This window comes from Boleophthalmus pectinirostris, unplaced genomic scaffold, assembly GCF_026225935.1.
Source record: "Boleophthalmus pectinirostris isolate CB_2022bp ecotype Guang Dong unplaced genomic scaffold, ASM2622593v1 HiC_scaffold_3, whole genome shotgun sequence".
Taxonomy (NCBI): Eukaryota; Metazoa; Chordata; class Actinopteri; order Gobiiformes; family Gobiidae; genus Boleophthalmus; species Boleophthalmus pectinirostris.
The window spans coordinates 43,829,701-43,851,260 of record NW_026571299.1 but is presented as its reverse complement, the minus strand read 5'-3'; the positions used below and the strand labels follow the sequence as shown (position 1 = coordinate 43,851,260).

Here is a 21,560-nt window from a genome sequence, read left to right as displayed (position 1 = left end):
GCTATACCCCCCTAAACTAGATCTAAACTATATTTATACCAGGTCTAAACCGGGACTAAAACCAGGTCTAAACTAGATCTAAACCAGGACTAAACCAGGACTAAACGAAGACTAAACCAGGACTAAAAAAGGACTAAACGAAGACTAAACCAGGACTAAACGAAGACTAAACCAGGACTAAACCATGCTGTGTGTATGTGTTTCCTCCTCTTCTATCAATAATATTTTTAATTTAATTTAATTTTAATTTATTTTAATTTTAATTAAAGTAAAGTTTGGTCTTTTTATTTTCTTTTATCAGATAAAACATCTTATGTTACAATATCCTAGTCTTTGCTTCTCTACAGCAAATCAAGTAATCCAAAGTATTCAGATTACGTTACTCACTTTAAGTAATTTACTGGATTACATTACAAACTACATTTTGGGGTATGTAATCTGTAATCTATAGGGGAATACATTTTAAAAGTCACCTTCCCAACACTGTACTCTTGTTAGACTTTAATCTGAGGTTTTTCTTTTTTGACACAATCTGACCAGAAAGAGGTGACTTGGTTGAAAGTTCGACAAGTCTCTCACACATAAAATTACAGTCACAAGCAGCATTAGCCAACAGTTTTTCAATTAGCCTAGTAGTAGTAGTAGTAGTAGTAGTAGTAGTAGTAGTAGTAGTAGTAGTAGTAGTAGTAGTAGTAGTAGTAGTAGTAGTAGTAGTAGTAGTAGTAGTAGTAGTAGTAGTAGTAGTAGTTTAATTCGGTCATTTTGCAGCACTACAAAATAAAACAGACTACAACCCCATGGATCATGACCGAAAGGGTTTACACTGAAGTAAAAAGTACTTAAAATGCCTGACCCTGTTAAACAATGGCAGAATTCCATGTTTGCATTTACAATTTCATTTACAACTTACTGTATATATGAGACAAACTATGGATTAAAACAAACAAAATTTAATGCATAATTCATTATTTCCAGAGCTCTATATCTTTCAAAATAGAATGCTTTACACTGTATTTTTAAAGACTTCCACAGTGTTAGACTTTTTAAAAATCTTCACTAAGATTGTTCCATGTACTGACCCCTCTAACAGAAACACAATCTTTTTTTTTGTTCTTATCCTCACTTTTTAAAGATGCTTGTTTTGTTTTTGTTTATGGTCTTACAAACCAATAATGGTGACAAAGAAGGCACAAAATGTCATCGTCTATGATCGCCTCAAAATGAAACGCAATGTTATGCAATGTCTTTCTCATCTTTTTTGTTGAAAATCAAACTCCTGAACAGGACCATGAACTCTTGTATAGATCACAGGCTCCTGAAAATGTGTAGTTTAACTATATTTTATATTTTTTCTTGAGTTTCCAGACAAACGTTACACTTTTTTGTCTCACTGTGGTAACTGCTGAACATTCCGCAAATAGAGACCCATATGGAAAAAAACTGGGAAAAAAATATAAGAATTTACCAGTGTCTTTGTAGTAAATCTTTATATGAAGTTCATATGTGTCAGGTGTGGTTTAATCCTGGAAGTGTCCCCCTTTTACATTTTTCTCATACAACTATATTATGAAAAACTAGTAAAGATAAAATGAACATTTTGCATGACATTTACAGGTAATGTGCATGATAAACTACATTTTCTTTGTATGTTCCATGTAATGTTTGTATTCTTTAATTATATGTTGCAGTTAAAAAACAAAACAAAGTCTGAGACAGAAGAGGGATTTGAACCCAGGTCTCCCCTGTGACCGACCAGAGACTCACCTGTTAAACTACCCAGCTGTTACTAGTGGTGAGAACTATAGCAGATGTTGAGGACAGTTACAAGTATCCTGGTATCCCACAAGTAAATGGCTCCTCGAAGAGGCAACAAGGAAAGTGGCTACAGGATTTTGCAGAGTAAAAATCTTTTTACAGCCTGATGTATGTTCACTGTGATATCAGTGGAAGAGTGTGGGTCTTATGTTTTTTAAGGTTGTAATGCAATATTTGTATTACTGTGTTTACCCCCATACTGCCCAACACACACACACACCCACACACACACACCAACACACACACACACCAACACACACACACACGCACACACAGCACACACAGACACACACAGACACAAACACACACAGACACAAACACACACACACAGTGATAATTTTCTTTCTCACTCTCATACACACACAACACGTGACCTTTGTCCAACACTTGTGAGGATATTGTGTGTGGGATCAGCGTCATATTCAGCTCTTGCAGGTTACAAAGTTTTATATGTTTCATGCTGCACATATTTACCAAAGATCTTGTAACTGTTTTCACTGTCATATACAAATCTTTTAGGATTCAGATAAAACATGTTAAAACTGTGTATGATTTGTCTATACCTTTTCCATATGAGGATGCAAGAACAGCGTCCCCCAGCATGGTGTCGCTGTCAATACAGTATCAATACAAGCATGAAAAGGGAACTGTACCGAAATAACCTACACACCAACATATCACTGGTTTAGAATGACTAAAGTATATTGTCTGGGTAGTTTTTCTGGGTTCAATGCTGACACGGAGAGATAAGGCAGCAGCCAGGATTATGTGGTGAGCGAAAGGCATTAATACACAAGTCTAAAAAGGAAATGAAATTACTGCACAGATGCAGGAGATAGAGAGACAGATAAGAGGTGAAAAATATGCACAACAATTTGAAAACAACAGTCCCTATACTGGAAAACATTTAATTGGGGTGAAAAAGTAGCGCCTCTCAAATCAAATACAAATTTCTGAGGTTTTCTCATGATGGCTTCTACTAAAAAGGGCTCAGATTACACTATTTTCCGATCTATGTTATTGTCTAGTTTCCTCATCACAAATATACCTGGAGTTCTGTTTTGTAATAGAGCGTTTTGAGCTTTGGAGATGTAGACAGACAATAAGGGATTATTCAAACATGTCTGAATGAAACAAAACACAACTATAACATGGCTTAAAGGTCATAAGGGACAACAGGAAATGGACAAACAAGTATTAAAGGTAAAAATTAGGTTAAGGATGCTTAATATAGGCTATTATATAAGTGATTAGAGAAGAGGTTGTGAGCTCTGTACAACTATAGAGCCGGGTTTAAAATAACGGCACACACTGAAAAGATGTTGGTAGTAAAAGTATAATGAGGGATATAAATGCTTGTCTTTTGTCTGTCATATCATAAATCGTATTCCTCTGTGCATAAAATTCAATTGAAGCAACATTTAAAATCATTATAATGTACACAGTACTGTATAACAGACTATAATAGGTTGCTTTGCTGCTCTGTGACTCCCTCTGGATTAAATCCTATGCAAAATATATATTTTTTTAGCATTCTATCATGTTATAATGTTGTTCCCTCATCAAAAACATGCCTGAAGAGATTTGAGATGTCATCCATGCATGATTTAGTACTTGTGTGATCTCTCCCAGGCCCTGCTTTTGGTTAGCTTTAAGATTCTATGTAATGCTCAGACCACAAGCCTACGTCATCCCACATAACAATTCTCTATTAATATATAAAAGCATGACACACACAAGAGCTCGACAAACCTGATGCAGAGTGAAGTAGTTTCATTAGTGGCATGCACGCTGACTGTGTTGTGATACCACAGAAACCAAAAGGAGGGCAGACTTCAAAAAAAAAAAGTGAAACTTATAAAACATGTTAATACGTTGTTTTCTGCAAAGATAGCATGTTGAAAGCAATAAAAGGTAGCAAGGTGATCTAAATATGCTATGTGTATGTGGTCACTGTATCTTTCAGAGTGTCTCCAGCCCTAACCCCCAGCAGGGCCCAACAGTCTGCTGACCAACTGCCTCTGTAACCCACGCTCCAGACTCAGCACTGCAGACAGGCTCTTCTCAGTGGCTGTAAAACAATGTAATAATACACTCATTTTCTATATAGACTTTGTAATATTAAAGGGCCTATATTATGCTATTTTATCTCTGTTATAATGTTCTTTCCACATCAAAAACATACCTATTGTTTAGGTTCATTTATACATGTTTAACACACAAAGCCTATATATTTAGGCTGAGTTCTTCTCTCAAACAGAAAACACTTTTCCACCTTGTGATGTCATGTGGTAATACATACATACATGAAGTGCCCCACTGTGTTTTTAAACTCCATTCACCTTCACTAGAATCATTTGGATGACTTCAGCCCTCCACTAAACAAAGGTAAAAGGCAGTTATTAATTAAAAAAACTGCAACTTCATGACATCACAAGGTGGAACAGGGCAGTTTGAGTTTGGGAGATGCAGACAGCCCAATAATGCTGAAACCTCAAACATGTGTGAATGAAACAAAAGACAACTTCAGGTATGTTTTCACAAGTGTCAATTTTGCTTTACCTTATGCCACTCTGGGAGTTACAAAGAGCATCTCTGAAAATTCAGCAGAAAGTCTGAGTTAATTTTGTCTTTTTAAATTCTGCTTAAATAAATAATGTAAGTTCATTCTACTTTGCATTTTAAGTGGATGTTTATGAGAAGCGCTCTAATTAGCAGTGAAATCTCGAGGCTTTTGAAAGAGCAGCACCAATTAAAACAGTCACACCTGCGAGTCTCACAGCCCCAGTGTGGGAGAGCGTCTGCAGCGCCAAAGCAGAAGTGGCCTGAAGAGACAGCCGCTATATTAATGCCTACTTCCCCTGTTCAGAACTTCAACAGCAAAATGATTCACCCTACAAAGACTAAAACATGACTCAAGCATTCTTAACTTAAAACCACATTTTGTAACTTTTCTGGTGAAGGGACTGTTAAATATTTTTCTTCATGAAGATGTTATGCTTTGTTTGGAAAGTTTCACAATATGGTATTAAACCTTTTTTTTTTTTTTTTTAAACAAAGATTTATTGCCTTTTTTAACAAAATAGAACAATACAATACAGTCCAGCACAGCTTAGTCTGCATAGAACTAAATAGATAAAGATTGTCACAAGGTCTGAGTCAGAGCTAAAATGAAAAAGAAAAACATTGTGCAATTATTGATTAAAATTAAAAACAAATTGGGAGCCTCCTTTATAAAGCACATCAGCCAAGTCCTGAGGTAGGTGGTCCAGAAAGGGTTGCCATATTTATAGAAAGTGTTTGAATTGCCTTTTAAGAGCGCACTGAGGCGTTCCATTGAAACCTTTTGTGAAAGAATTTCTGTGTTATTTTAAATATTATGAATCATTTAAAATCATAATCATTTGTGTGTGTGATTAAAGTTATCAACAATTGCGTTTTTGGGTTTTTCCATATGTATATCATATGTCCTAGTACAAGAACTCCTGACTCATTAAGCTAATCTACTGAGTCGCCCATGAGAAGACAAATAAGGGTTTTTTCCCTCATGTGGTTAGCATAAGTTTTTGGGAGAAAACTGGCCAAATTGTTTATCACCTGGAGCCTGTAATCAAGTGTGAAATGGGAGGGCAGTTTAGACTAAAAGATTGTTAGTATGTGATCATGTAAACACTGTGTGATATGATGTCATGTATTGTACCTTATCTGTGTCATGATTTTGAATAAATGGGTGTTCGGAGAGTTGTGGAGTAGAGTCGGCCAGAGCGTAGCCAGGGGCAGGCAGTCCCCAACTCTCCTTGCGCAAGTATTACTTTTAACCGTCTCGTTTTGGTGTGTCTTATTTAATGTAATTTGATGTCTTAGGGTAAATTCCCTGACACCTTTTTATCTTCATGGAGACCAAACCAGAGCAAGTTACAGGTTAGATCTGTGGAAATGCGATCTCTCTAAGAGTAATGCCACTGCAATCCCAGACATGGCTGGTTGTGTGCTAGGGCCTCCGAGGGCTTCAAGTAACAGTCTCTACTTTGACAAAGTTTAAATCCAAGCTCAAAATGATTGTATTTATCTGTGTGCGTATGCCTGAATGTTTTTTATTCTGCACTCTTTTCTTTTAATGATGATTATTTATGTTTTGATTTGTTTATATTCTGATTTAAGACCTCTGTTATTATGTAAAGCACTTTGAATTACTTTGTGTATGAATTGTGCTATACAAATACACTTGCCTTGCTTAATAATTATGTGTATTTTATTTCTATCTTGTTGTTCAGTGACCTTTATTTCTTTTGACTTAGACTTAGATTAACTTTATTGATCGATAAGGGAAATTATTTAAAAATCAACTTTTTCAACTAGCAATAATCGGATAATCCTCATAGACTACGATACTGACAGTGTGCTAAGCTTCCTAAAAGTTTTATTCCCCAAATACCTCTTTACACAACAGTATAGTTCGAATGGAAAGCGACAAGTGTGGGAGACTGGTAAGAAGTACAAAAGCTTGTCAAAGACATCTGACATTTTGTGGATTAGCTGGGATCCGGAGCTCCAGGCAGCAGCAGCAGCAGCAGCAGCAGAGGCACAGCAGATGTCCTCATGAAAACTCAGGAGACGGCAGCAGACGCTCTCAGACAACTAGGCTAATCTGCTCAGCACCAGAATCTTCCTACTCAAGCCCACCTGCTAACTCAAGGGCTCTGTTAATCTCCACTCAATCCAGCTAGTCCCCCTCTCCACCTGAGCCATTCCAGACCTGGCACTGGGCAAACATGTGGTATTCATATCAGCTCATAAAAACTCTATTGACAGGTGTGTGGCACTGACAAAGGAGCTCAAACAAGAGAAAGGAGCAGGCTATGATTAGTGAGCTGACAGCGGCATGAATAAAGCTGTGGAGTAGAGCAGCCCACAAGGAAATAAATACCGCTTTCCCCAGGGCGAGATTAAAATGTACAAACCATAAGGCACTGACAGCTATTCTGTGTAACAACAAGATTATCAGTGAATAATAGATTTGTAACCTTGAGTCAGAGCTGTTTGTGTTTTTGGTGAAATATGGTTTCAAAAGTGCAGTATTCAATTCTTTCTTTCACAAAGCCCATTGGTATCCATGAGTCACATCAGGACAGGGGTCTTTAGTTTACTGGTGAATGTATTATTTAGTCCAGGGGAGCTCACACTTTTTCAGCATGTGAGCTACTTACAAAATGACCAAGTCAAAATGATCTACCTAATACAAAGCCAAGCAAACTGCACTGAAACACTCTGTGCCCCTTTTTTGGACCCTCACCCACAGTTTAAGAACCCCTTCTTTAAGAAAACTTCCTCTGGCACTTTATAAAACAGGTTTAAAAATCTTACCTACTTCCTTCACTTTTTTCACAGTTTTTTGTAAAGTTCCAAACTGGAGTTGCATTCTTTTCTGGTTTTGCAGTGATATTTACCAGCCTCTGCACATTTACCAAATCATGACAAACACAGATGCATTTGTGCACTTTTGTTAGGCAAACTTCAGTCAAATGTGGCAGTAGGTCTGTTCTGTAGATCCGCTCTATGCTGTAGACCTGCTTTGTGACAACACTGGAACACAAATTTAGACTGTTTTTTGCTTCCCGTTTGGTCTTGCTCTTCTAATCAGCGCGCACTGTGGGAGGGGCTTGTGTTGGCTGTACGCAGGAAGGAGCAAGAGCGTGAAAAGGCGAGGGGCGGCGTGCTGACGTGAGGCAGATGGACAGGTAGGATGTTTAGGAAGTTGAACCTGCCCTGTGATGCACGCTGGTACACGAGGGCACACGCTACGTCGTTGCAGACGAGCCGTGCATAGGGAGCGTGTATTTGTGATGTGCCATAGAGTCTCCACGGGTTTCAAATGAGCGCACAGGCTGCACTGAGACGCCCCACACGCTCCTGCACCCCGCTACACGTTTATTGCCAACAGCAGCGGCCGGAATGAAATATGATCACACTTGCTGAGTGTCAGACCTCGAGTGAGAGACAAGACCGAGTCCAAACGCGAGTCCGAGAGGAGTACTAAGACACGGCGATCTACCCACACGACCTTGGCGATCAACTGGTAGATCGCGATCGACGTATTGAGCACCCCTGATTTAGACAGAAACAGTATAATAGCTAAAGATTATGTAATTATTATATTATGTAAAATTGACTTTTATGGTCTTATAATCGTGTTCCCTCAATGTTAGTTTATGCAAAATTTTTTCACCTAACCCTTGCCTCCACCCACTCTGGGTCATACATAGGGTTAAAAAAAATAAAAAATGTCACATAGCCATTTTTCAACAATAAAACACATACAAAATGTACTTTCCATTAGCGGTGCATGGTCTGCCCTTTATTTAACACTGAGGCTGACTGGCTGGTTACACACAGAATTGATTGGGAAGATAAATAGACTAGATTTGTGAAAAAAGAGCAAACTGCATGACTCCAAAAAAACGGCACTTCAAATTTCAACACTTTTCAAATGACTATTCCAAATCAAATTAAATGTTACTGGCAACAATTAGATCTCTCAGGTAAAATAAATTGAATTCTGTCTGTGCCTAGCAGCTGGGACATGAGTGGCCATCTGAAATTAGCTTTTTAGATTGAAGCGCTACGGCGGCTTTGTCATATTTTTAACGTTACTTCTAAATATTTCAATTGGAGTTTTGATTGCTTCACACAGAGGCATGTATTAATGAATCCTCACAATAATGAACTTAAAGATGGCCTCAAATGCTACAGAAGAAATGAAAAAAAGTGTAGACTTGCATCAGAGACACCACTTCAGAACATCTCAGACCAGTTAAGCGGATGACAAGTGAACTTAAAAGCCCGCCTACACTGTCTCTGTCCCAGTCATGCCTCCATGAATATTTCACTGGTGGAATCACTAAGGAAATGTATTAAAAGTGACAGTGTGAGTTGGCATTACTATGCATGTTAAAGGGCCTATTTCACACTATTTTCTGATCTTTGTTACGTCATTTCCTCATTAAAACATACCTGGAGTTATGTTTTGTTTTTAAAACACAAATCCAGCAGAGTTTTCCCTCAAACTGAAAATACTCTGTGTGTTCTCAAACTTAGGAGATGCAGACAGACTAATAACGCAGGATTAACAGCTGCCTTTTATCTTTAGTTCAGTATCACAAGATGGAACAAAGTGTTTTCTGTTTGCAAGAAGAACACAGCCCAAATATGCAATGTTTGGGTGTTAAACATGTGTGAATGAAACAAAACACAACTCTAGTTATGTTCTTGATGAGGAAACAACATAACACAGACAGAAAGTGGAGTAATATGTAATAAGTTACCTCTGAAGTCAATACAAAGCTATATTCCGTAGACAAGAACCATCAATCAAAATCATATCCCTAAAAAACTATACTCAATATATAGTTTTTTTTTTGCCAGTAACTTTGATTTGAGCCATATGTAGGTGGGCTGACAGCAGATCCTGGCATATTACCTTAAAAAACAAACAACGAATAACATGACATTTCTGCAGTTGTATTTTCCAGCAGACATTGTCTATTTGCATAAAGATATACAACGTCTCAACCTCAAAGTTTTTGGTGTCAACAAATGTCACTGGGGGTCTCTGGTGTTCGGTGAGGTTGCTCAAAAGTATAATATTCAAAGCCCGTCACATGACAAACCATCGGAGTTGTTGAGGGCTCAAACTTTAGTGATGAACAGGCTGATCATTTCTTCAGACAGTGTGAATAATTTCTCCCACACACGTCAGCCCATGAAAAGCTCTCCTGTATCTGCTCCACCACCTTCACTACGTTATTTTCCTATCAAAGTCAAGACTGTAATTCAAGAGTCTTCATGAAATATTAAGCTGCTACTGACTGGTGTAATAAATGTGAAGGTGCATGTGCAAAGGCCGCCACACACTACAGGAGGATTTGATTCTCCCCGAGTTCGGAGAGGCGTGACCTGACTTGTGTCTTCATGTGTGATTTTGAAGCCTCTGCGCTCCTCATGTGTGATATGACTGAATGAGGCGACTTTATTACTCACCTCTCGTAAAATTGTAAAGTTAAACTGCAGCATTTCATATTGCCCATAGAATTTGTCCTCTGCAATTAAAGACACCCAATCCACAAAGCATTGCTATTAATCCAGTTTGAAGCATTCTTTTAAAGTAAAAAGGCCAGAGTAGTTCCTCACGTGTGTGTGTGTTTACAACCATTCAGCGTGCGGATCGTGTTGAAGCTGCAAATGGGCAATACTGACTATACTTCCTGTGGACTTTATCGCCACCCTTCTTCTGTGCATTAAATATCATATATATGAAGTACTGCATTACATTTCACAAATAATAACACAGTTTTGGCTTGTATCTAAACTAGAGGTGCAGTCCTCTGATCTTTTGAACTCGGTTTGAGTTTCAAAGCAAGTGGTTTTACTGTAAAAGGGAAACAGATGATGTGAGGTGCGTTCACAGCTTTTTAAGTTTCATAAGATTCTCTTCGTGTCTGTGCTGTGCGTGTTTTGTTGCAGGTTTACAAATCGTTAAAGACTGAAAAATCCCATAGTGTGTGGCAACCTTTAGTTTGGGTCCAAAAGCATAAAGCAAATACAAGATATCCAAAAGGTAAAAAATCTATGTACATAACTGCAATTAATTTAAGGGAGTTATAATGAAATTTGTCTTTGCATTTTTGCCTCCTTGTGAGTTTAATAAGTCTATAAGCATACATGAGGTGACCACATGTCCCTCAACTGCTATTTATTAAGACAATGTTCATTGGTGGATGAAGTAGCTTACTCGATTTTGTTATTTAAGTAAAAGTACATATACCAGAGCAAAAAATACTCAAGTAAAAATATCACATGAAAGAAATCTACTTAAGCAAAAGTATTAAAATATCAGATTTAAAATGTACAAGATAAAGTAGCTTTATGGAAGGAGCAGGTGCTGAGCAAAGCCAAGGGTCTCCTGGCTCAGCCCCTTCATCCTCTGGCTCCTGATTTTATCCTGATGCCTTCAGGGCGTCGGTTTTATGCTTCGATACGGAAAACCAATCGGTTCTCTAATTCTTTTGTGCCCTGTGCTATTAAATTGTTAAATTGTTGAATTCTAAGGGTACAGTTTTATGAAAGTGTTACACTGTAATTTGTACTTTATTTTGAGTTCCACTGGTGGACGGCAATGGACTGACACAGTTAGTGTTTGTTTGTGTTTGGGTGTGCTCTGAGATGCTGCTAATGAATTGCCTTATGGTATCAATAAAGTTTTCTGAATCTGAATCTGAATCTAAAAAGTAAAAATATTTGCACAGATTTTGAGGCCTAATAAAGTTTCAAATGTAGTGATTCTGATAAAGATTTGCACTGAATTTTGTTTAACAGAAACAACTGAATTGATGTTGCTGAATTGACTGCTGTTTTTATGTTTCTTCATCAAAAACATACCCAGAGTAGTGTTTTGTTTCATTCACACATGTTTAACACACTAACCCTCCATTCACTAAAATTGAAAACACTCTGTGGATCTCATCAACCTTGTGATGTAATGTGGTAAAACAAGAAGTATTCCAATGTGCTTAAACTCCAAACACCTTCACTAGAATCATTTGGATGATTTCAGCCCTGGAATTTCCAGTCTCTACAGAAAAAATGGTAAAAGGTAGAAGTTCATTTGAAATTACATCTTCATTACATCACAAGGTGGAACAGAGCATTTGAGCTTTGGAGATGCAGAGAGACTTATAATAAAGAATTACTCAAACATGTGTGAATGAAACAAAACACAACTCCAGGTCTGTTTTTGAGGAGGAAACATTTTTACATGGCTTAACAAGAGTCAATTTTGCGTAATACCTTTAAGCATAAAATAGTATGTCTAACATCATGTACTACAATATCGACCACCTTAAAGAGACAAGCTATTTTTTTTTTTTTTTTTTTTTTTTTGAAACTCTATGCAAACCACATCACTAACAAATAGGGAAATTATAGTTTTGAAATCGAGAGCAGACCAACTGTAGCGTATACAGATGAATGTGTTGAATCTGTATGAAGAGTCTGACCTGGGTGAGCAGTGACACTTCATTTAGAGAAACATCACCTCCACTTACTTTCATGTGTCTCTTAAATGGGCCCTGTGTGCTCATGCAAAACGCCAATCTCCTCTCAGCTCAAACCTGTCCTCTTCTAAAACTATTACAGTCTGTATTCAAAGACTTGTTCAATGTATCAGTGGGGAAGTGACATCCAACTTATACATAATGCAATATTAAGGAGCGCTTTTGAGATGTTAGATTTGTGTTATAGGTTACTCGCTCATTCTGATGCAGTTTTTGTGTAGCCAGATTTACTGTCATTGCAAATTATTATAAATGGTATACAATTTTAAGCAAGTCTTTATCTATTGAAAGACAAAGCCAGCATCTCACCATGATCCATTAACAACATTTAGCCGCTTAAATGGTCTCGATGGCAGGGTGACTTATACATTTTGTAAAGAGTGAATATAAAAAAAGTTATGATAGCAACCACCAGGTCACAGCAAATTTGTACAAAGAGTTAGAAATTGTCAGTGATCACATAATAAGTCTACAGCCAATCCTGAGGCAGTAAAATCATGTCGTTACACTGGGAAATTGTTGCACTCATAAAAAGCAAAAAAGAAATTGGTTGCATCAGACTTGTATTCTATTATTTTTAATAGCCATTTAAAGCTACCCAACTTTTTTCTCATAAGTAAATCCTGTTTTGCTTAAAGAAAGTGGATAGTAAAAGAACTTTGTGATAAAAAGCAGACTCCAACACATCGTTTTCATCTTATTATTAAACATTAGATTTTTTTGCAAACTTGTAAGAAAGTATCATGTGAGTGAAAACAAGCGCGGTGAACCCTGCTTCACTTTTCTGTCTGCAAAAGCTGTTCTAAAGCTGAGTTAGTGGTGGAAAAAAATCTTGCATATGAATAGTAATGATGTGCCAATATTTAAACACCTACTTTCTTCTTTCACTTTTTGAAAATGAGGCACACCAGCTTTGAATTAAAGTTTGACTTCAGTATCACTATAACACATCTGATAATTGAGCAGTGTTCATCCCCCTGTGTGTTTGATAGCCCCTATACGGTTTATACAGACAGAGGAAATATAAAGGTCTCATCTGACAGACCCAGTGAAACAGCCTATTACAGGACATATACTCGGGGATAAAGGTCAAACTGATCTTTTGCCCACTGCTTTAAACACCGTCTGTGTGGAGGAGACTGATGGATCTCAATTTTCTCTCCCCGCGCCTCCGCCCTCACAGCAGGAGATAGAATATTACACTGACGGCAGTAAAAAGATGAGAGAGAGAGAGAGAGAGAGCTATGTTTATCCAAGGAGATTGGAGGACATCAATGACCAGAGAGACGTGAACCCACACTGCCAAAAGATGAGGTCAATCTCTCATCTTCTCAAACTTATCAAGTCAATCTACATTTGGACAAGTCGCTGAGTTGTGCGTTTTCCTTTTCATTACAACCAAGTGGAATAATAGTGCAGATAGTTATCAACCCCAACAAAAACATATAAATGCAAGGTTTCACCAAATATGTGAATGTAAGAATTTGCAAATTATGATTAATGATTTTGATGCTGTAATTTAAACTTTATAATTGAGTCAGTTTGTTTTGATTAACTGCATGAGTTAATGTGTTAATGTCCCTGGCAAAAACACAATTAATTACATAATAGATGTCCTCAGCAAACAACAAAATGTCTTTTTATAGACAATCTTATTCTACCTGTAGTTAAACCTCTTCAAACATGTGATTCCTGTAATAGTTAAATCAGGTCACATTTCAGTCTTCTCTCATGGATGAATGCTCTTGGAGTTGTTTACAGTGTAGAATCCCTTTTTTTTTCTATGTACATCACAAATCCAATTGCAACTGCAAAACTTGTCAGAAAAATCAAAAATACATATCATTTTTTTTGGTCCTAAAATTGAGCATCTCTACTTTAGGCCACAGCTTGTCATGCAAATAATTGAAGACGTGGGCAATATTACGAAATCAAATTGAACAACTGAAATAGCCAACTGTCCCCTGGTGTGCAGCTCCATTTAGGACTCAGTTTGATACTTTGATTCTCAGCATTTTGATCAGAGAAGGCACACACAGAACTTGACCACATTTTAGATTCGAAAATTAGAAAAACTTCCCAACTGAAAGCCTAATTCATTTGCGATCAAATGGCACATGTAATGAGATAACCGTTTATGCAGAAAATTGATAAATGTTTGTTGAAAGTGGCCTCACAACATTTGAAGTTCCGACTTTGAAGTGGCGCTAACTTGCCAAAATAAACAAGACCGCAGAGACTTCATTTCCAAAGACATTTTGTACCAAAACACACATATGAGACTGTCTGATGTTGTAAACTCACACACCCTGCCTATCTGATGAATCTTGTCACCAACCTGCTAAGTGAGTAAAGTAGATTAATACCACACAGAAACATTTGAATATGCATCAGGTTTTAGCAGTGCTTAAAAGCTTCTGTGGGGAACACCAGTACAACAGTACAAATATCCCATCAGCAATCACAAAGGCTACATTAGCATCATCCACTTAAGCTTGCATGTCCTCGTTTGAATTTCTTTCATTTCTCTTCCACTTATCCGTATTTTTAAGGACCTGAACCATGTATTTCAGCAAAACTTGCCTCAGTACAGATATATTCAAAATACTAAGTCCACTGTTCGCTCACTGTCTGCGTCTAATTATAAAGTTGTTTACTGTCTGATTATTAGGAAGTGCTCAGTTAGCATGCAAATTGTTATCATTACTGTGATGGTCAAACTCTGCCCTGGCCTCTAAAAGTTATGAAAAGAGTGCCTATAAAAACCATTGAGGTGAATAATTAAGATCGTCAGAATTCATAAGGTAAGTGAGAAATGACTTTGGACCACAGCACCTTTTAAGCGGACCTTATTTAAAGCAATGTAGATAAGAACACCAACACCTGTATTTTAGGGCTGCAAAATATATTTCAAACTAACCACAATCACATTTTTAGTTGGAGCAATTATGAAATCACAAAGGCTGCAGTTATTTAGATAAAATTGTGCCCTCTGTAAGGAACAAAATATTCTGTCTTGGTGTACCTTTAGTTTAGACCCATATGAAAATGTTCTGAAATTCACTGGATTTTGGTATTGTTTTCTTCGTTTATATTTGAGTCTTCTCTCAAAAGTTGATTGCAGCTGTTTACAATGTACACTCTGGACGGAATCTTAAGTTTTTAAACAAATAATTTTCCTTGTGGATCAATAGTTTGTCCTTGTGACCTCTTCTATATAGCTGAGATACATTTGTATTCTATATTATAGTATATTCTATATTTCCATATTTTATTTTTACTTGTACATATGCTAGTACATTTATGCCATATTTGACCTCTTTTGAATTCATTATTACAATTAATTTTTTGGCTATTTGTTGTTATGATATACTGTGATGAGTGAGCTACTATGTCCAAATAATTTCCCTGGTGGATCAATAAAGTCTGTCTAAAACTACAGATCACAAATCTAATCACAATCAGAGTACTTACTAGTCAATCTCAAACAATGAGAAAACCATGAAAAAGTTCAAGATTTTTTGTCACTCACTTCAGAAAGTCAAACCCATAGATATTGTCATTGTTATTAAAAGCCCGCGTTGCATGCTGGGAAATATTTTGGTCAGAGGCAAGAAACAAGATAGTGGTCAAACACAGTGCGTAACCTCGCATATTCCTCCCCGATAATGGTAAATTCCTGCTGCATTATCGGATGCACAAATAGAAGCACGGAAGAAGGAAAATGTCTTTTTCATATTCTGAGTGAAAAGAACCACTAACGGTGAATTAAACGGCTTTCAAACATCTGCAGAGCAAACGTAGAAGATCCTAACAAACCGTGGACTCCAACAAGTTCAACAACACATCGAGACTCTTGGAGGTTTTCATCTTTTCTGCTGTGAATGGCCCAGGAGTTTCCACCAAGTCACTGTGGATATCGTCCAAGTGAATATTTAGCCGGGTAGTTGGCGATTCTGACCAGAAATTTGGTTTGGTCCACCTTTTGTCGGGGTTGAAAAGGGTGATTTGGCTCCATCGATGCTTCTGACCAATTTCTGGTCAAATGGTCTTGGGTCCTCTGCCGTTAGAGTGGATAAATAACCAGGATCAATACCCTTTACGTGCTTTCTCGCTCTGTCCGTCATGTTGAATTAGTGTTGCCGACCAAAATAATTCCCAGCATGCAACGCGCACTTTTGTAAACAATGAAACTCGCCTATAGAAACACATGGCACATAGAGTGGAACTTTCAAGCTGTTTAAATCCAGGCTCAAAACATTTCTGTTTAACTGTGCATATAACTGAAAGGTTTTCATTCTGCACTCTTCTCTCCAATTTATTTCTCTCTTTTTCAATTTTAATCTTCATGATTATTTATGTTTTGATTTGTTTTTATTATGATTTTAATGTATTTCTTATTCTGTAAAGCACTTTGAATTACTTTGTGTACGAATTGTGCTATACAAATAAACTTGCCTTGCCTTACCTTGCCTTTATTTCTTCATGATATTTATTTTTTTTTTAGATTAGATTTTAGATTAGACTAGTACAAAACTGTGCAACTCTATTTCCAATCCCTTAGTTTTTGCATACAGTATTTCCAAATCAACCAAAATGAGCTTACCTGGTGCAGAGCTGTGAGGCCGTCTTCATTGCACAGATCGGGGCTCACGTTGTTCCTCAGCAGGTACCGCACTGATGAAAAGAAACAGGAAAGGAAGGCATTAACTCACAGATAACACAAAAGCAAGAGTAGAGTCCCGCGGGACTTTGGCTAGCTACATTTGTTCATTCAAAACGATTAAGAGTCTAATTGTGTTTCTTCTGCTGAGCAAATAACAAGCATGAAGCTAATCAGAGCAATCCCACAGCTGCAGGTGAGATGCCAGGCCAGTGCAAATCAATATTGGATTGTACATGGGCGACGGACATGAGAGGATTTCAGCGCACTCAATTCACTGTAATAGCTACAAGACAAGACAATGATACAGTCCAGAGTAGAAATAGGAAAGCTGTCAAAACGATCACATACAAAAAGAAGTAGCATCACATGGGACTGTACGTTAGATAAAATAAGCAAGTTACTGTCTATGTTTACATCTACATGAACAATCTGATCATTATCTGATTTCTAGAACTCACTAGATCTGTCATTATAACAAATTTTGATGTACATTATATATATATATACTGCATAATGTTGAAGAGAAAATAAACAAAAAAAAAATGATAATATTGAAATAAATGTATGACACAATTAGTCTAAAGCAAGATTATTCCAAAAAATATATTAAAAAACACAAACTCCAACAAATAATCAGCAAAAAAAAAAAAAAAAAAAAAAAAAAAAAGCAGAAGAAGGTATTTATCTTTAATCTAATGAGTCACAAAAGTTATTTATTCAACTCTCTACATCTCAAATCTAGTTGAGGAACAGAAAAATACCAAAAAGTTTCCGACTAGTGCACAGAAAAAGTCCCTACAATAAATACTGATGACCAAAAATGAATGTTCCGTCTTTCATATATTAAATGATAGGTTGATATTGCTGTTAAAAAGACATAAATCTGATGTGAGTAATCTGGCACAAATAGAATAATTATAAAAATTCTGGTATAAACACAGTAATCGGTTCTCAGATTCAGATTTTACTGGCCATGTAAATGTAGCCAAAATGTACCCAAAGTTACCAATTACCTGAATAATGATTACAAATAAATAAATACATAAACACTGCAAGCTGAATATTTTGGCACAATGGTTTGTCCAAATTGACAACCCAATAGTAAGCCAATGTTTCTCATTAATAGAACAGACCACAGTGGCTCCCCACAGTCAAATTTTTGTCCCTGTAGTCTTAGGAGAAGCTGAACAGAAAATTCTTACTAAAAATTATACTTTTTGCTTGTTTTGTTATAATAAATTTATAGTAGTAACTTTATTGAATCTTTAATATGGGCCCGGTCAAGCAGAAGTAAACATCAAGGCCAAAAATTCAAGTTAATGCATCTGATATAAAAATGTATTGAACAGATACATATGTACTCTAGTTTATGAAACTGTTGACCTTTTTTCTGTACCATTTTTGGTTCTAAAGTTCCATCTGTTTTAAACAGACCATGTATGAAACATGGAACAAAAATTATTTCCCAAATTTCAAAGACCTGCAAATCATGTAAATAAATGGATGTATTTCATCATATCTTGTGTTATTCCATCTTTGAACTGTTGATGAAGGCACATGATTTTTTTTTTATGTATTTAAAATGATAAAAATGTGCTTGGAAGGACTGACATATTTTATAGAAATAGTTTCCTTTCATTTTGAAGTAATATTAAAGTATTCGGAAGAAAAAAGTGACAAATGATGTAAAATCCTGCACCTTCTACTTGTTTGCACAATTTTCCCTCTGTTACTTTTCCCTCCGTTACCATGACCTTTCTTAATAAAAAACCTCATGACTCAAAAAGTAAGCTTTTTCAACCTAATCTTGTACCATATGGTAGAAAACTATATGAAGCAAATATTCAAACCAGTTTGTTAAAGATATGTAAGTGAGAACCAAGAGTTATCACTGTTTGGATTTATTGCTCAAAAAGTGCTGCATATTTCATTCCCTCCGTTACCAACATGAGTTTTTACATTTTTTGTCAACAACTTGAAAGAATATCACAGGTTTAACTTGACCCTGTTGGAGTGTAACTCTTTCCTACATTCTGATACTTTACTTATTTCAATAGTCCCTCTAGTTTCTGAATAAGAGACATTTGAATGTCAAAAATCTGACCCTGTTTCCCTCCGTTACCACTTGACCGGACCCATATATACTCCAAAACTTTGCTTGTGCCACCAGAGTCTCATATAAACCTGCAAAAAACACTGAGTAAGCTGCCTTAACTCACAAGTAAACCTTTTGACTGACAGTCCCCAGTCAATTTGTAATCCAGTAATCTCCTCTTTTTATCTTTTCTGTAAAGGAAGTGTCAATCTCTCAAATGAGCCATAATTTACCTAGTGCCCTTGGGAATCAGGAATTGGGAATTGGAATCGACGGACAGTGATTCACACTCCGGATTACGCTGATAAACCCCATGGCTGGACACAATTCACAAAACGTCATTTTATCTCCTGGCCCCGACAGACAGATGGTGGACGAGCCTGTTGAAATAGCTAAGATCTGAGTTTGAAGAGTCGTAAAAAGCCAGTGGTACATAATTATTTGGCTGTACTGGAGCATCGCCAAGAGCCTTTATTACAGAGTCTAAATCAGACAGTGAATAAATCAGGCTGTGATGCTAGCGGAGAGATGAGAGATAATGATCATGTCTGAACATCTGAGTGAGAGAAAGCCCATTAGCTAAATACATCATGAAAACAAGAAGGGCTGGGGGACGCCGGAGGATAGTTCACTAATCTGCAGCAGTTAATTCTGTTGTTGTTTGTTGTTTATTGGATGGTGTCAAAATGAGAGCGCCCATCACCTTGAGTTCAATTCATGCGATGTGGTAAGCACAATCATTCTAACAGATTTGCTTTTGCGGAGACAGGAAGGCAATATAAACCTCAAACCATTTTGCAAGCTGGAAAGTTTTTCCTATTGTATTTAAAACATGCATGTAAAAGTGAATTAAAATAAACCTGTCTTTCCGGACAAACAACTTTGTAATTGACAGAAAGTTCTGATCACCAAAATTGAGTTGATACCGTTTTGAAGATCAGTAAAATTTGAATGTTAAGGGGCCCATATTATGCTATTTTCTGGTCTGTTATAATGTTTCCACATCAAAAACATACCTGGGGTTGTGCTTTGTTTCATTCACACATTTAACACACAAACCCTGCATATTTAGGCTTTTTTTTTTTTCCTCAAATGGAAAAGACTCCACCTTGTGATGTCATCTGATAATAGGCGAGTTTCATTGTTGACAAAAGCATGCGTTGCATGCTGGGAATTATTTTGCAAGAAGGCAAGAAATACTAATTCAACATGACGGACGGAGTGAGAAAGCACGTAAAGGGTATTGATCCCGGTTATTTATCCACTCTAACGGCAGAGGACCCAAGACCATTTGACCAGAAATTGGTCAGAAGCATCGATGGAGCCAAATCACCCTTTTCAACCCCGACAAAAGGTGGACCAAACCAAATTTCTGGTCGGAATCACCAACTACCTGGACAAATATTCACTTGGGCGATATCCACAATGACTTGGTGGAAACTCCTGGGCCATTCACAGCAGAAAAGATGAAAACCTCCAAGAGTCTCGATGTGTTGTTGAACTTGTTGGAGTCCACGGTTTGTTAGGATCTTCTACGTTTGCTCTGCAGATGTTTGAAAGCCGTTTAATTCACCGTTAGTGGTTCTTTTCACTCGGAATACGAAAAAGACATTTTCCTTCTTCTGTGCTTCTATTTGTGCATCCGATAATGCAGCAGGAATTTACCATTATCAGGGATAAATACGGGAGGTTATGCACTGTGTTTGACGCTACCGTGTTTCTTGCCTCCGACCAAAATATTTCCCAGCATGCAACGCGGGCTTTTAATAACAATGACGTCAGCTGAAACTCACCTATCTCTACTAAACAAACTACTACTACTAAATCTAAGGGTGTGCAAACATATCGAAATATCGATATATCAGATCGTTTTATGTGATGATACAGTACTGATATTGTGGGCTGCTGTATCGATATATCGGCAAGAGTATTTTTGGCATATATTACTGAACTATTTTGTTACAGCTACAGTTTTATTGCTTTTTTAGAAGAAGGAAACTCATTTATGTGACACATTTGACATTTTCACAGTTTTGATGATTAAAATGTGTGTTTCATATTCAGTTTGCACCAGAAGTGGTTTAAAAAAGACTTTTAGTATCACAGCCATGATTTAGCCTTTATTTTTATTGAACCGTATCGAATCAGTTTGAAATATATTGTATAAATCGAAAGTGCACTGTAACGAGATATGTATCATATCAGCCTGTTCTTAATGATACCCAGCCCTGATGACATCACAAGTTGGAACAGAGCATTTTGAGCTTTGGACATGCAGACAGAGTAATAAAGCAACATTACTAAAATATCTGTGAATGAAAAAAACACAACTCGAGGTATGTTTTGATTCTAGCATGGCTTAAAGTTCACAAGTCCATTTTGTGTAATATAGGACCTTTAAAGAGATAATTTCTGATGGATTAACCTGTAAATTCTAATTTATTATTGGGATACGCACAAACATACTGGGATATCTTGTCAATATAGCTCACTTCTAACATAAATGCACATATCTTGGGTCATCTGTCCAACATCTTAATGTGAATTGTCACTTTACTGATAACATTTTAGAGTCTGCACAAATAACTCCACACCACTACCACATCCAGGCACATAAATCCAAGGCCACCCAAGAGCAACGGCCTCTATATGGTACAACTACTCTGCTGAGAAATACGAGGGGCCTGAGTGAAATATTGCTCTATACACTACACACGGCCACAATGGGACCCAAGGTTATACAGCGGGCGCATTCAATAAATATCAAAGATCATATATGTGCTCTGAGCGTGAAGGATGAAGACTTTATAAACACAAGTATCTCGGAGGAGGAGCGAGGATGACTTCTGCTGTTGACATGAGCTGCTCCTCTGTG

The 21,560-nt window shown here is 37.0% G+C and overlaps 1 protein-coding gene across 1 annotated transcript in view; it reads right to left on the bottom strand.

Annotated features, from left to right (window-relative positions):
• Positions 1–21,560, bottom strand: part of ppp1r16b (protein phosphatase 1, regulatory subunit 16B) — a 124,374-nt gene that overhangs the window by 23,397 nt on the left and 79,417 nt on the right. The window contains exon 3 of the mRNA XM_020918549.2: positions 16,531–16,601. Within this exon, the coding sequence (XP_020774208.1) occupies positions 16,531–16,601 (71 nt within the window). The remainder of the gene's footprint in view (positions 1–16,530; positions 16,602–21,560) is intronic.